Genomic DNA, 14,176 nt, shown 5'->3' with positions numbered 1-14,176 from the left:
TAATCCACAGTGAAAAATCCATAATCTTGATTTATTCTTTCAGCCACTTTTACGGTTCTAAACAGGGCTCAATATTAAAAGTCTCCTTGGTTGGTGCATTGACAACTATATTGTCAGGAAATCATCTCCGGAGATAAATGATCAGCAAAGTTGATATTTTATACATGTGTAATGAATTGAAGTTGCTGTTCAACAGCGAACTCTCTAACCTCAAATTTTGGGCAACTTTTTGAAGACACAAAGAGAGAGTTTTACAACTCACATACTATGCGACTTAACACTGCTGTAATTACAATGTTGATGTTAACAGTGGATAAAATGTATAACATAAATACAATTGATCCCAGCTATGAAACCACAGAGAATAATCACCAACTTAGTTTCGATTTACCCAATGTATCTTTTTTAGCACCTTTCAGCTCATTGTTTTGATTTTATGGCTAACTTAACTCTCATCATGGTTTGCAGTGAAAAGCTCTGATGAACCCACTGTACTGTATACTACCTTTTACAGCACCAAACAAAAGACAGGACAAATGAGTGATTCACTGGCAGTGTTTTCCCTATAATTGTATAGGGTTGACAGGCCAAGAGGCCAACAAGTATTTGAGTCAATGTCTATGTCGTTATACCTGGGGAACTCTTGGTATAGTGTAGTTCCTTTAAATAATAATAGGGCAGTGCCTAATGGGTGTGCGTAGCAACTGGGTGGTTGAGTGGCAGAAAAGTGACGTGAACGTGAGCAGAGGAAAAGGTTAGCAGGAAGTTGTCAATATGGCAGTAAATGTACAGTACAGGCTACAGTGTGTCAGTTAATACATGCTGCAGCTTCTCAACACGTAGAAAAGTTTCATCTGTGAAGGGGCTTAGCCACAAAGTTAACAACAGTTGGTTAGCCAGACCTGACCAGGCTCACTTAAGGTGGACTGACCTCTAAGGTAGGGCTGGCCGATTAATTGAATTTTAATCGCGATATCAATTATGGCCTCCCACGATTATAAAAACATAATAATCGACTTAAAACGAGTATTGTTCCGCCCGGCGCGGCGCACCTGTGACATAAATCCAACGCCCCCGTCTTTTCCAGCAAGTCCTGTGTCCCGCCCCTTATGTTAGAACCGCTGGAGGAACGGGGTGTTTCTGCGCAGATCTGGGGAGATGTAAAATGACAGAAAGGCAGCCTTTGGTTGACAAGAAGAAAGGTAGGACTGGGACATCTTCGGTGGTCTGGAAACATTTTGGCTTTGAGTTGTCGGACGTCGAACAGAAAGAAATAGTGTGCAAACCAGTGCTCTCAAGTTTCATGAAAAGTTTGGCGTGAAATTACACAGACATCAGGGAGGTCCATTCCAGAGGGGGGTTGCTGTTTAATAAGCAGCAACACAGAGCTATAAGGACGCTGCACTCTCACATGCGCTGCATTGATATTCACACAAACACACACACACGCTCGTTCGCTCCAGATTTCGGGAGATTGGATCTCATTTGCGGGCTTCAGGGAGCCGCTATCAATATGCGGGAAAGTTGAGATGTATGGATTATCATACATACGCATCATTGTATGTGCGGTGGGATTTATCACTCCTCAGCGTGAGAAATGATAGGTGTGGCGTGAGAGCGTGTGAACTGCTTGAAATGCGTGTGTCTCACGGTCAATGCGTGAGACTATTATTTCCATTTATCTATTTTTTTCTTGATTTCAATTTATTTCTGGTTGTGCTGTTCAAATATATTTCAAGTTGAGTTCTGGCGGTTCAATAAATGCTTATGTTTACAAATCTATGAATAATCGTGTTTTATAATCGCGATTTCAATATCGATCAAAATAATCGTGATTATGATTTTTGCCGTAATCGTCCAGCCCTACTCTAAGGTGAACCAGGTATTCTCATTTTAGTGTCAATTTAACTGCTCCGAAACAGATAATGGTGAGATGAGTTGATGAGTCCCTCCCAAAACTCAATTCCTAATCCCTGTTGCTGATGTCGCCAATTTAAAGCAGTCAACTAAAGAGAAAGATTGACTGGAGAACAGAGTGGAGCTTTGAGGTGCTTAAAAGTTACATAGATCCTATAGGGTTTCATGGTGACCGGTGCTAAAACAGAAGTGCATAATAGACATTCACTAATATGTTCATGGTTTGGCATTTCTGCTTGAAAAATCACTAGCACAATTATCCGTTTGACAAAGTAGTTGCATTTCATTTTTTGGTCTAATTAATTAGGTGTCGCAGCTCTACTGACACAAACCATTTACTGCAAGTTTGGAAATTAATCTTAAAACATATAGTATTATAGAAAGTGGTTGATAATTGTGCAAAATGTGGTTGATTGGTTGGTACTTGGCTAAAAAAGGCAACTGATTCCCCAGAGACCCTATGATCAGATCAGTGCAAACCCTACTCTACACAAACTGTACAGTGCACTGCCCCAGCAGGATTAAAGTAAGATAGAAGATCAGAGCAGATGGGTTTCAAAGTTGACGCAGTCATCCCTCTAATACCTTTGATAAAATTAAATAGGCCAGATCAGGCTGCATGAGCTGCCAAATCTGCGTCAGTGTACCTTGGCAAACTGTACCCAACCCACAACATACCAGTCACACAGGCAATCAATCTGTCATGCGCTTGCTTGCTTCCTTGCATGCACTCAAACACACACACACTCCGAACTACACGCTTAACAGGCTGTGAGCAACTGTGTAATGATTTTACAACTTTTACACAAGGTTTGCACTAAAAGTCCATTATAGCCATCTATTGGTTAATTTCATTTATCTCATTAATCACACTACGCAGTAGGCATGCAAATTAGATAACCATTATTCATCTGTGTGTTGCTTATGCAGTAATGGATTATTGCTCCTACAAAGGCACCAACAAAAGCAATACAGTGTGTTTTATATCAGATTTAGAAGTCCTGTTTCAGGGAAAGAAATGGTAATGCAGTCCATAGGGCATCCGACTCTCACCTCCTCACACCCTTTTGGAGGATTGGAGGATTTATTCTCAGCTGCACTCACTCTGTGCTGTGATTGCCATAAATCTGTTACCCTCTCTTTTATTCCTCATGTAAATAAAGAGTACAAAAAATGCTAGGAAGTGCCGTTGCCTGCTTTCTTACATAAATACAGACATCTGGAGCTTTCGATGCACCGGGAAATCCCAGCTCTGTTGTCACCGTGCTCTCTTTCATCACTTTCCGCAGCCAAAATACATTCGCTCTGAGTTTTTATGCAGAGAAAATTGCAGCCCTTGCTGGATGGCAAAACTGCTGGGACTGGCAGAATCATGAGCCAGTGGACAAATCAAATAAACTGGTAATGACTTGGTTATTGATCTGCACTTGATTAGATGATTCATTGTGGGAAGTGTGAAAACTGATTTAAAAAAAAAAAAGTGTTTCTTTTTTTTTTTTTAAACAAGATTACAAAAGTTTTCTTTAGTACACATACAGACAACAAAAACAAACCAATATCCATGTAGACCTCCCCATAGCTTTTGGCCTTTCATCCTACTGGCCTCCTTATGTCAGTGCGTTATTTATGAAGGGTCGATAAGAAACTCCAAGACCTCCCCCCACACTCAGCAAAGCCCTATCATTCATCTATTATCCCTGCATAGGTGCTGAGGACATAATTAATTCAATATCCTAATCAGCATAATCTACAAATTAATTTACTGGTATGGAATTTAAATAAAATTCAGGGTTGCTATGTGACAAAATGATCATGAAAAGGCACTTACATGATTATTGGAAGTGTTTGGTTATGTTGGTTGGTTACTTGGTGGGTTATGTTACTGTAAGTTGCTGCTTGTCTGTCAAGACTTCTTACAGTGTGTCAATCATGATTATTGGTTCATTTTAAACATGCAGTCATCAGTGCTGCTGTTATAATAATCTTGGGATTGTGTTGGGTTATCAATAATTTAGCTCTCTGTCATGTCATGACGCATTGACAACTCTGCTTAGTGGCGTTCCGTAAGACCTGAATGTGAGGTAGCATTTCTAACTGCTGAGTATTTATACTTTGTCTACTCATGTCTATAAAAGTTGTAAAACAAATAATTTACTTCTGTACTGCTTAAAAATATATGATATGTCTGTGTACATAAATACAGGTGTACAATTTTCAGCTACACCTGTGTAAACTCATGCTACACCACTAACTACAGCCTCAAATATTAATCATCACCTGTCTGATACTGTCTATGAAACATGAACATTATACAGTTTGCAAGGATTTGTGTATGATTATTGTACGTCACATTGCATTATACAGGTGTATCTAATAAACTTGTAACTTTGTGTATACCCCTGCCTCTATCTATAATTAACATTGGTGACGTAAAGCAACACATTTTAATTCAAAGAGGAAACAGTGTATTTGCACTCACATAATGGAATGGATGGATTGGATTAGGTATCAATAGATATTTGCATATATGCTTCAAGCTAACAGCGAATATGCTGTACCTTCATTTTACACAAGCTCTAGTATTGTGGGTCAGCCTGGGATTTATCTTCATTCCAAAACTTGGACCTCATGGTGATTAAACACTAGTCTTTCCCAAGGAGTTTCCTTTTTCCGGGGGTTTCTCATCCCCTGGTCTCTTAGATGTATAATCTAAATTCTCAACCCTTTGCTGCTTCCAAATTTCATCACCACTGACTCCAAACCCACACAGTCCCTCTACTCTGATGCCACTTTATCCATGACTCCATATTCTCATGCAACCTCATCATTTTGACATGTACATAACAAAATGCGAGGGTCGCTCTGCTGATTCATTGTTATGTAATTCTTAACAGTGAACTCTGTTTAACCTTAACTCTAAACTTGGTAACCAAAACTAATGCAAGCAAGGTCACTAAATAAACACTAATGAGATCCTGATGTAAGACATTCTAAACCTTTCCACATTTTGAAAACTCTGTTTCTGAGAAATTGCTGTCAGCCTTCATTTGGGATTTGCTAGCGACTCTAGATTGAGTCAGAGGGGAGTAAAGCTATTTCTCTAAAAGTCACACACGAGCACCCCACAATCTGTTTGTTTGCCCGTTTATTTCCTAGTCAATTTTTCTGCCTGTTCACCCTTCATCTAGCCATCGTCTCATCCATCCGTCAACCAATCCATCTTCATCTGATGGTCTCCGCGCTCCATCTTTACCTGTTATTTCACTTTTAAGAGGCTGTTTGGACTTTACACACCTGCTGACTACATACAGTGAAATGCTTTCTTGTGCACAGAGCAGGAAATTAGATATTACCTGGGAAACACACACACACACACACACACACACACACACACACACACACACACACACACACACACACACACACACACACACACACACACACACACACACACACACACACACACACACACACACACAGTTGTGTTTCCATCACTTTAGAGGACATAAGATTAATTTACATTTATTTCCTGAAGACTTATCTGAACATTAACCATAATCAACACATGCCTAACCGTAACCATTACCCTAAGCTTAACATACTCCTAAACCTACCATCATTTTAAATCAAGTAATTAACATTAACGATTTACATTAAAGGGACTTGTTTTCGTCCCCTTAAAGGAGGCGAGTCCTCCCAATGTGAATATGTAAAAAGATTTACGTCCCCAAAACATGAGGATACCTGGATACCACACACACATACACACACACTACTATAGCTCAGTAGGTGGCAAGTATCCCAGAACCCTTCAGCCTAACTAATGGTTTGTGTGTGTGTGTGTGAATGCGTGCTTTCCCCTCTCAGGAAAGTTGTGTGTGGAATGTCAAACACACACACGCACACAGTTAGTCTGCACACATTGATATGCAATAACTGCCTTGTTAGTGTCACCCAATTAAAGAAGTTTACAGTGTATAGTTACACTACATCATATTGTGTAAGTGTCTGTGAGGGTGTGTCTACTTGTGGTTGTAAGAGGTTTTTACCTGCATACAAACATACACACAAGTGTTGGTAAGGTTACTTATGAAATGCAAATAGGTTACAGATTACAAGTTACCCCGTTAGAAATGTTATAAGTAAATATTTTAATTACCTCAAAGTTATTACATTTGATTAGTTTTTGATTACTTTTCTAACAAATGTTATAAAACTGAAAAGCTCTAAAAACAAACTTAAACCAGGCAGTGCAAACCTCATTGTTAACTTCATTTTCAGCACTGAATGGTGTTCTTGTCTTATCATGGTCGCACGCCTCAACATAGTCAGCTAGTCGCAGGCATGGCAGAGTCAGGTTTTTTAGTGCAATGCACATTGATTTGATTGGCAAACAAAAGGCGGTGCACATTTAAACAAAAGAACCAAAAAAAAACAACGTTCAAAATTTGAGTGCATCTTGCCAAATGAATGGAGCCAAAAGAAAGCAAAGCACCAGAATAAATGTTATAATCTACATTTAAGCTTTTTACTGAATAGAATATTTTCAAATGTCACCACTTTTGTAATCACCAAGATTTTGAGTAGTAACTGTTATTTAATTACATATTTTTCCAGTAGCTGTAACGGATTGCAATTTAAAAAATCACTTTGTGATATAATTACTTAACAACATTACAGAGTAGCTTTTCGGCTCATGAAATTGACCATGCTCATCTCATCTTTTGACAGCAGTCAAGGTTGATTTTCATTAACCTTGAAGATGAGATTTCCCAACTCTAACCAAAACACCAAAACAGTTGCAGTTGCTTAATCTTAACTATAAATCCATCAGGAGAGATCGATTTTAAAAAAAAAGCTACATGCTACATATTTTACAACAATCTATTTTGTTGTTTAGGTGTTATATATGGAGTCATGTTGACTACAAACACATCACACCTCCGTATTAAATCAACATTTAAAAATGGAAAGTTGTCAATCTGACACTAATTTTGAGACTTGCTAATTTGAGATGAGAGATTTCTACACTGGAACTGAGAGAAGTGACAAATTAAGTAATTTAGGGGTTAAGAGTTTTTTTTGTTGTTTTTTTTTTTAAATGTCACATTTCAATTTGTGGAAGAAGTGTAAGTTACTTTTTACAGAATTAATGATACATCTTGATTTAACCAATCATGGTAGTACATAGATATTGGCTTATAGTTGATGAAAAATATGATAATGCCACTGCAGAATTTAATATACTCAATAATGAAATTTCTATAATGATGTTTTCCTGCCAAGAGGGTTTATTGTTTATGAAAAGGAACAGTTCACATAGTCTAACCAAAGCTATAGTGAAGCAATTTAGAGAACAGGTGAGGAAGAACAAGTTTGAACTAAAACCAAGAGGAACACCAGAAATCGCTCATTGTGGTCATTGAAGTGGTATAAGAAGTTCATTGTGCATTCAACCCTTGAATATGCCAAATGCCAAAAGTGTTATCCAACTTGTCTTTCTTATGGGTGGCTCCACATAAATGCTTTTTTTCTTGTACAAGCATAATAGAAAGCTACGATCAAGTCAGAGATTTGACTTTAGATTGATTGGTGCTGCGCATTCAAATCTAAAGCCAAGAAATCTTTGGTAAATTACATTTGGACAGGAAATGTTTCGACCTTTAGTTGGTAATATATCGCAAGCAGATGAATCTGATTTAATACATGTAGGGCAGCAACTCATGGTTGTTTTCATTATCAATCCACCTGCTGATGGTTTATTTGATTAATAGCAGTCTATGAAATGCCAGAAAGCGTGAATAAATGCCCATGGCAACTTCCTAGAGACCAAGATGACATTTTCAAATGTCTTATTTTACACGACCAACAGTATAAACCCAGAGGTAATGATACATGACCAAAAAAAAGCAGCCAGTTCTCAAATTTGAGAGGTTGAAACTAGAGAAAATGTAAAGTTTGTTTTAGATTCACTACCTTTGCTTGATAAATTATTGAAATGATTAATCGATTGACAAAATAGCTGCCAATTATTTTCTGCTGGCCTACTAATCAATTAATCGACTGTAGTTTCAGGCCTAAACACATGTGTGTGACAACTTTTAATGGAGCAGGAGGCTTTTTATTTTCTTGACAGGAAAGGAGTCAGATCAATATTGTGGATGTCAGCACAACCTTGGGTTAGCCTAAATGAGTACTATTTTGTGTGTGTGTGTGTGTGTGTTCATCTCAGTTTTCCACATATTGAGATGTCAAAAATGAAATATAATTCCAAATGGAGTTGTTATTCTTGCGATTGCACCACAGCGAGTCCAGTAAAGAGTTATATACTTCACATTGACTGCATTGTACTGTTGTGCACTCTTTCCATGCTGCTGAACTTCTGACGTACACCCAGTGGGATGGTGAATACCAACAAAGCATTTGTTTACTCAAATATACCTCAGGGCATATGCTGCTGGGTGCATACTGCCTTCAATCAAACGTTTTTATTTGTAACCTTGTGTGTAAAAGAAGTGAGGATACACTTTCATCCTCGTCTGCCTGGAGACACCCTGTGTGTGCTGCAGACCTCAGCACCATGGACAGAGTCAGCTTGTGCTCTCTCCATGGTCCTTGAATTTGTGTCAGTTGGAAGTGGCTGCCGCAATTTCTCACTTTCCAATGTTATGCTTTATGTGGCCATCGGCTTGTGTCACGAATTGTTTCTCCACTCGAGCTTCATTTTGGGACATTTAAACAATGCTGAGCTGAAAAGAAGAGATGGTCATGCATTTGAAAGGTTTGAGGCCAGACAAGCTGGACCAAATTGCTGATTTCCTAATACACAGAAGGATGAGGAAATGAGGACACACACCAACAGCAAGTGTCCCTTCCTTCAGGCTCTGTCTAATATTTGGGCCGCTGATAACAGTTACTGAATTGGGCTTTGGAAATCCACATGAACTCGCTTTTCCCACGTCTTAACGAACTGAGCTGACTCTGTTTTGTGTATATTTAACAGGCTTGTGTTTATAGGTAGCTGTTGACCTTTTGATAATCATTTGTCTTTTCTTTATCACATCGTTGTTACACCCGTACACACACACGGCGCACTGGAGCGCAGAAATCAACAGTTAACAGTTTAGATGTAACTCAGAAATAACTTTTTTATTACCTCGCTGTGGCGCTTGAACTCCCTCTGCACAACGCTGACGACTGGCACATGAAGCGCAAGGGAGAGGAACTCCAACTTGACAAACTCGTCCCTGTTCCGTGGAAAGGAGATCATGGCGGAAACCCCCTGCACGACCACAGTGTGACACACGCTCTCCACGAAGGACAGTGGGTCCTCGGTCTCGGGGCTGCCCGCGGAAGCGAAGGAGAAGGCGGGCAGCTCACCGAGTCCGGACCCAACGGCCATGACGATCTCCAGGGATAAATTGTAGGGCAGCAATCCGGCCCGGTTCATAGCCTCGACCGCGAGCAGGACCGAGTCTCGGGGTGCCAACACGCGGTTCTCCCTGGAGGTGTTCTCCTCCCGCTGCCGTGCCTGGCTTTTACTCCTGCTCGCGCCCCGCTGGCTATTGGCGGTGCCTCTAGTCCTGAGGCTTGCATACCCAGGCGCACTGGCACTTGTTTTAACCTGCTTTTCCAACTCCAGCCGTCGCTCCCCGCTCTCTGTCAGACCTTCCTCGGGGTCCCAGTCCTCAGAACCGCTACCGGCAGTGGCCGAAAGCAGACGAGGCTGAACATGCAGAGCCCCGACCCGAACCGTGTGGCCAATCCGTTTCAGCACCTGGCACGGCTGCGGGTGCGAGTGAGCGCATGGTAGTAGAACGACGAGAGCGCACAGCAGTAAACATAATGGTGGCGAGACCCCGGTGCCTGCTCGAGCTGACGGACCATTCATCATCATCATCACTACTATCTTCATCATCTCCACTCCACAGAACGGCCGAACACCGGGGGCCGCTGCGTTGGTCCCCTTCCTGGCCCCCCGAGTGTGGCCCTGGTGCGCCGCTCAAACCAGCTGCAGGCCCCGATCCAGGTCCAGCTCCAGCTCCGGCCGCGGCTCCAGCTCGCGGCAAAGTTGTGTGTTTCTCCACGGACACAGACAACAGGCTGCTGAGGTGCGCGATTAGGCACGAGCCACGCACAAGCAAAAAATGACCCCCAAAAGTGCTGTTTTTCATCTCAAAAGATTTTCATCATTCAAGCCTTTTGATTACAGGTCGTTGGATCTTACGGAAAATTTCACACCACATATCCCACTGGCAGAAAAAAAAATGCAGCAGAGTGTGTGTAGGCAAGACCAGAGGAGGAAATGTCGAAAAAAAGGCTAATGCGCATCAAACACATTCCAAAACAGTGAAATCCACCACTGGAAACATCTGACGGCTTGATGGTTGCAAAGGACAATTATCCCATTGTCATCCAGAGCGCAGGAGCCAAGACAACATTACTTCGTCCCGGCACTCAGGTGAAGAAAAACATGTTTTTTTCCCCCCTCCCTCTTGTTAGAAGCTTTCCAGAGCGCGCGCGCTGCTTGGCTCGAGTCAACCGCTGTACTGACAATTGTGCCGGCGAGACCTCCGGCACGCGAGCGCGGTCTTCTGCGCACGTTCCAATGAGATTTAACCCCGTCTTTACTTCACCCCCACCCCTCACCCCTCAATACTGTCAGGGGGGACATGCTCTAATAAACAAGGACACAAACAAAATTGCTACATGTAACTAGATTTAAATGTAATATTATTTTTGGATTCATGGTAAAGTTTTAACCTAGATTTGCCAGATGTGTACAGTTCTTAGAACGCCATCTAGATAAGAATGCACAAGTGTTTATATTGTCTCCAGCCCCCGTGTCACTCCCTTTTGTGCAATGGATTTACTGTTTATGACAGTGATATTATATGTCTATAACTCAGTTAATAACAATATTTTGTTTTTCTGAGAAGTGTTAGTCAAGAGTGGCTGTTAAATGTTAAACAATGGTTTTAAACACACTCCTTGATTTTGTTACATCAACCTGCAAATGCCACCTTAAATCTTAGAACACTGTTGATGTTTTAAAGCTCAGCACATTGAGCTACAAGAAATTTAAAAAAATAATAATAATAATTTGAGGTCCCAATGGTGTACAGAGACTTTTATTCTGCTCATCTATAGGTTTCAAAACATCTTAATCTCATGCATAATCTGAACATATCAAAACGTTTCCAGTGTGCAGCTGATTGCTTATAAGTTATAGACTAATATGTGAGTTTATTTTAGATATGGCTTGTACTGTGTGTGTGTGTGTATGTGTGTGAATGTGTGTGTGTGTGTGTGCACGCAAGTGCACATGTGAGTGCAGCCACTTTAGACAAAAGCAGACAGCTACCTGCTCTTAATTGTTTTATTTAATCATATCTCATAGGACACCCAATTAGATCATTAGGAGATGCTGAAGGAGTGAATACTTAACTGATGCTTTTCATGTTGCTGTGGTAACCCACAGGTCAGAGGTTACCATTGACCTAATCACCAGCCTCAGTTTAAATAGCGACCCAGATTAATGATTGGTTAATGGTCTTATCTAGATTAATGATTGGCTAATGGTCTGGCTTTAAATGAAAGGCACGCCTACCGGGATATTGGACAATCAATGACCCTGATCGATCTGATACAGCGTGACCTGAAAGGAATGGGACAGGGAGGAGAGGAGGGAGCGAGACAGAAAAGAGAGATTTTGACAGGGTAGGAGGAAGAGGAGGATGAGGTGACCAATGGGGACAGGAACAGAGGGGGGAGAGATAAGCAGAGGTGGCAGAGAGGGAAGAGGAGCATAAAAGGTAAAGATGTAAAAGTGGGGATTGATGGGAGGAGAATAAATGGAGGTGAGAGTAGAGCAACAGAGAAGAGGAGCAGATAGGGAAAGGGAAATAAAAGGAGTGGAGAGGTAAAAACCTGAATAGGAAAAGAGGAGGAACAAGAATAGGTAAATAAAGACAAGAGGAATCCATACAAGAGGCTGTTTCACTTGCAATCTCTGCAAAACAATTGTTGGTTTAACAAATATGAGAGGAAGACATTTTATTGAAGAAGGTGAAACAAAAATAAGAGGAGGAAAATTGAGAGAAAGACTCAAGGTCAGATTTAAGAGTGAATCTTTGAAAGAGTCATCATAGTTGTTGTTGCACCAAAAAGCAATTCCCCTTTTCTTGCCATTACGGTTTGCAGTGTGTTGGAATTGGTTATCAGACAGTCATATGCTGCATTGGGGCTTTCAGAAAGGTTTGATACGGTAGTCGGTGTTAATTCTAATTCCAGCTCGTGATGAAAAGAATGTTTAATCACACAAATGTTGAAGATTACCTCTGCTATTTGATCTGACTTCAGCAGCAGACTTTTAAAATGTATTTCACCACATTTGTTCTATCAGTTTCTCCATGGGCTGCTCTATAGTGCTGACATCTCCAGAGGAAATGCTTTTTAGGGACTGTACGAAAATGTTTAGACGGAATGGGGGAAGATGTTTATTTTTTTTCTTACTCCATATTTTTATTTTTTATTTATGCCATACCTTACGGCATTTACTATGTAAAAAGAGAAGTAATAAAATCACAAAGGTGACCTTTGCACTTGACCATATTAAAAAAATTCCCATCTCTGTATCAGAGCTTTGTTTTCCTTATCAAATTCAACTTGTAACTGATTGAACCAATATGTCAGTTTTTAAAACAAAATGCATGTGGATTCTCTGTTATTAGTGAATGAGTGTTATCTCTTCAAAATAAAGCATGCAATTATTTCAGCAGCCTGAAGTGGCCTTCACCCAACAGGACTGCAGTGTAGTTTTATTTTCTTCTGATTGTTAGCATGCATCGGTCAAAACTGAAGTCACACTGTCAAAAATCATTGCAAACTCAGCGAAACAGAAGTCTATGTGGATCAAAGTGTGGACACAAAATGTATTAAATGACCACATTTTCCAAAATCCATGACCTATTTTTTTTCATATATCAACTGCAAATCGCTATATATTTCAGCACATTTTCAAATGCTAACATACTGTTTTCAAAACTGTCAAAAACACATTCAAAACACAATTATTGCAATTTTTCAGCTTTTCTGCAGTAAGCATTTTGAAATGCATAGAACATCTTAGCAGAATATTTACAATAAAATTAAATGATTGTAATCATTCCAAACACAGCTGATTGCAATTTCAGCTGGGAGTCTACCCATGTGTCGTGCTATCAAACAGACAAAAGGGGAAGACTTTTGGGAATGATTTTGTCTGGACACATGGGTCAAGGAAAACAGGTTGGTGGGGATAGAAGATTGGCAGGGAGAGGGAGAATGTGTGAAGGACAAAGGAGAGGGAGACCCAGAGTGGTGGTCTCTGATTAGATAAGGGCTACAATTATTGACTATGTTGTAAACCATGGTCTCTCTTTGAGAAAGGCCAGTTTAAGATTGCAATCAAATCTGCAGCGTTCAACAGTTGCATCAATTTTACAACATTTTCGGCAAATCAAAAGGCCAGATGTATCTTTCAATGAAAATTGAGCTACATATTACAGTACAAAACATTTAGTTTACGTGTTTACATGTACAGACATTTTGAAATATATTTGTTTTTTGTCTTTTACAGTAGGATCCAAAGGTTGCCAAAGGTTCAGATACGCAGGAAATTGCTATTGTGACATAGTAATTTGCAGCAATGCAATAAAACTGCTAGAAATTCGGGACACAGTGCTGGCAGACAATATCACTTTTGGGAATGTGAATACAGTCAGCACAATGACAGTTGCCTTGAGATGCATAAAAAAAGGTTAAAGCAGTTGTACACTCTACCCTTTAAGAGAAATGTTGAATGTGTGATAAAACTTGGGTATCCATATGAAGGATGTCTATTCAACAACCAAACAGGGTTCATACACAGCTACTTTAAAACTGTGCATTTGCTGTATTTTAGAGAGTGATGGTGATGGAAGCCTGGCAAAGCGCACATACAATGTGTGCAGCTCTGTCCAATGATGGTTTGCTGTTATACAAACTACTCATTGGCCCCTACAATACAGAGAGGCTCATTTATTCTCTGGATGACATGCATAATCGACTTGTTCCAGACGAGGAGAGAAGGGCAAGAAACTCCCCTACCTTCACCACTCTGCTGCAGTTACAGACAGGTTTGCTGCACATCCCAGGATGTCAGTACACATCCCTCCTCCACACCCCCCTCTCTAACCACCATGGTAAAGTTCTTCTCTGCATGGAGGTAGCAGATTTA

General features: G+C 40.4%; 1 protein-coding gene across 1 annotated transcript in view; it reads right to left on the bottom strand.

Annotated features, from left to right (window-relative positions):
* grin3a (glutamate receptor, ionotropic, N-methyl-D-aspartate 3A) overlaps positions 1–9,817 on the bottom strand; it is a 45,369-nt gene extending 35,552 nt beyond the window's left edge. Inside the window, exon 1 of the mRNA XM_062434765.1 lies at positions 9,074–9,817. Coding sequence (XP_062290749.1) covers positions 9,074–9,817 — 744 coding nt within the window. The remainder of the gene's footprint in view (positions 1–9,073) is intronic.
* Positions 9,818–14,176: the final 4,359 nt, after the last annotated feature.

Source organism: Scomber scombrus, chromosome 15 (assembly GCF_963691925.1).
Source record: "Scomber scombrus chromosome 15, fScoSco1.1, whole genome shotgun sequence".
In the NCBI taxonomy this organism is placed as follows: domain Eukaryota; kingdom Metazoa; phylum Chordata; class Actinopteri; order Scombriformes; family Scombridae; genus Scomber; species Scomber scombrus.
Note: the sequence above shows the minus strand (reverse complement) of the source record. Positions and strands in the feature narration are given on the sequence as shown.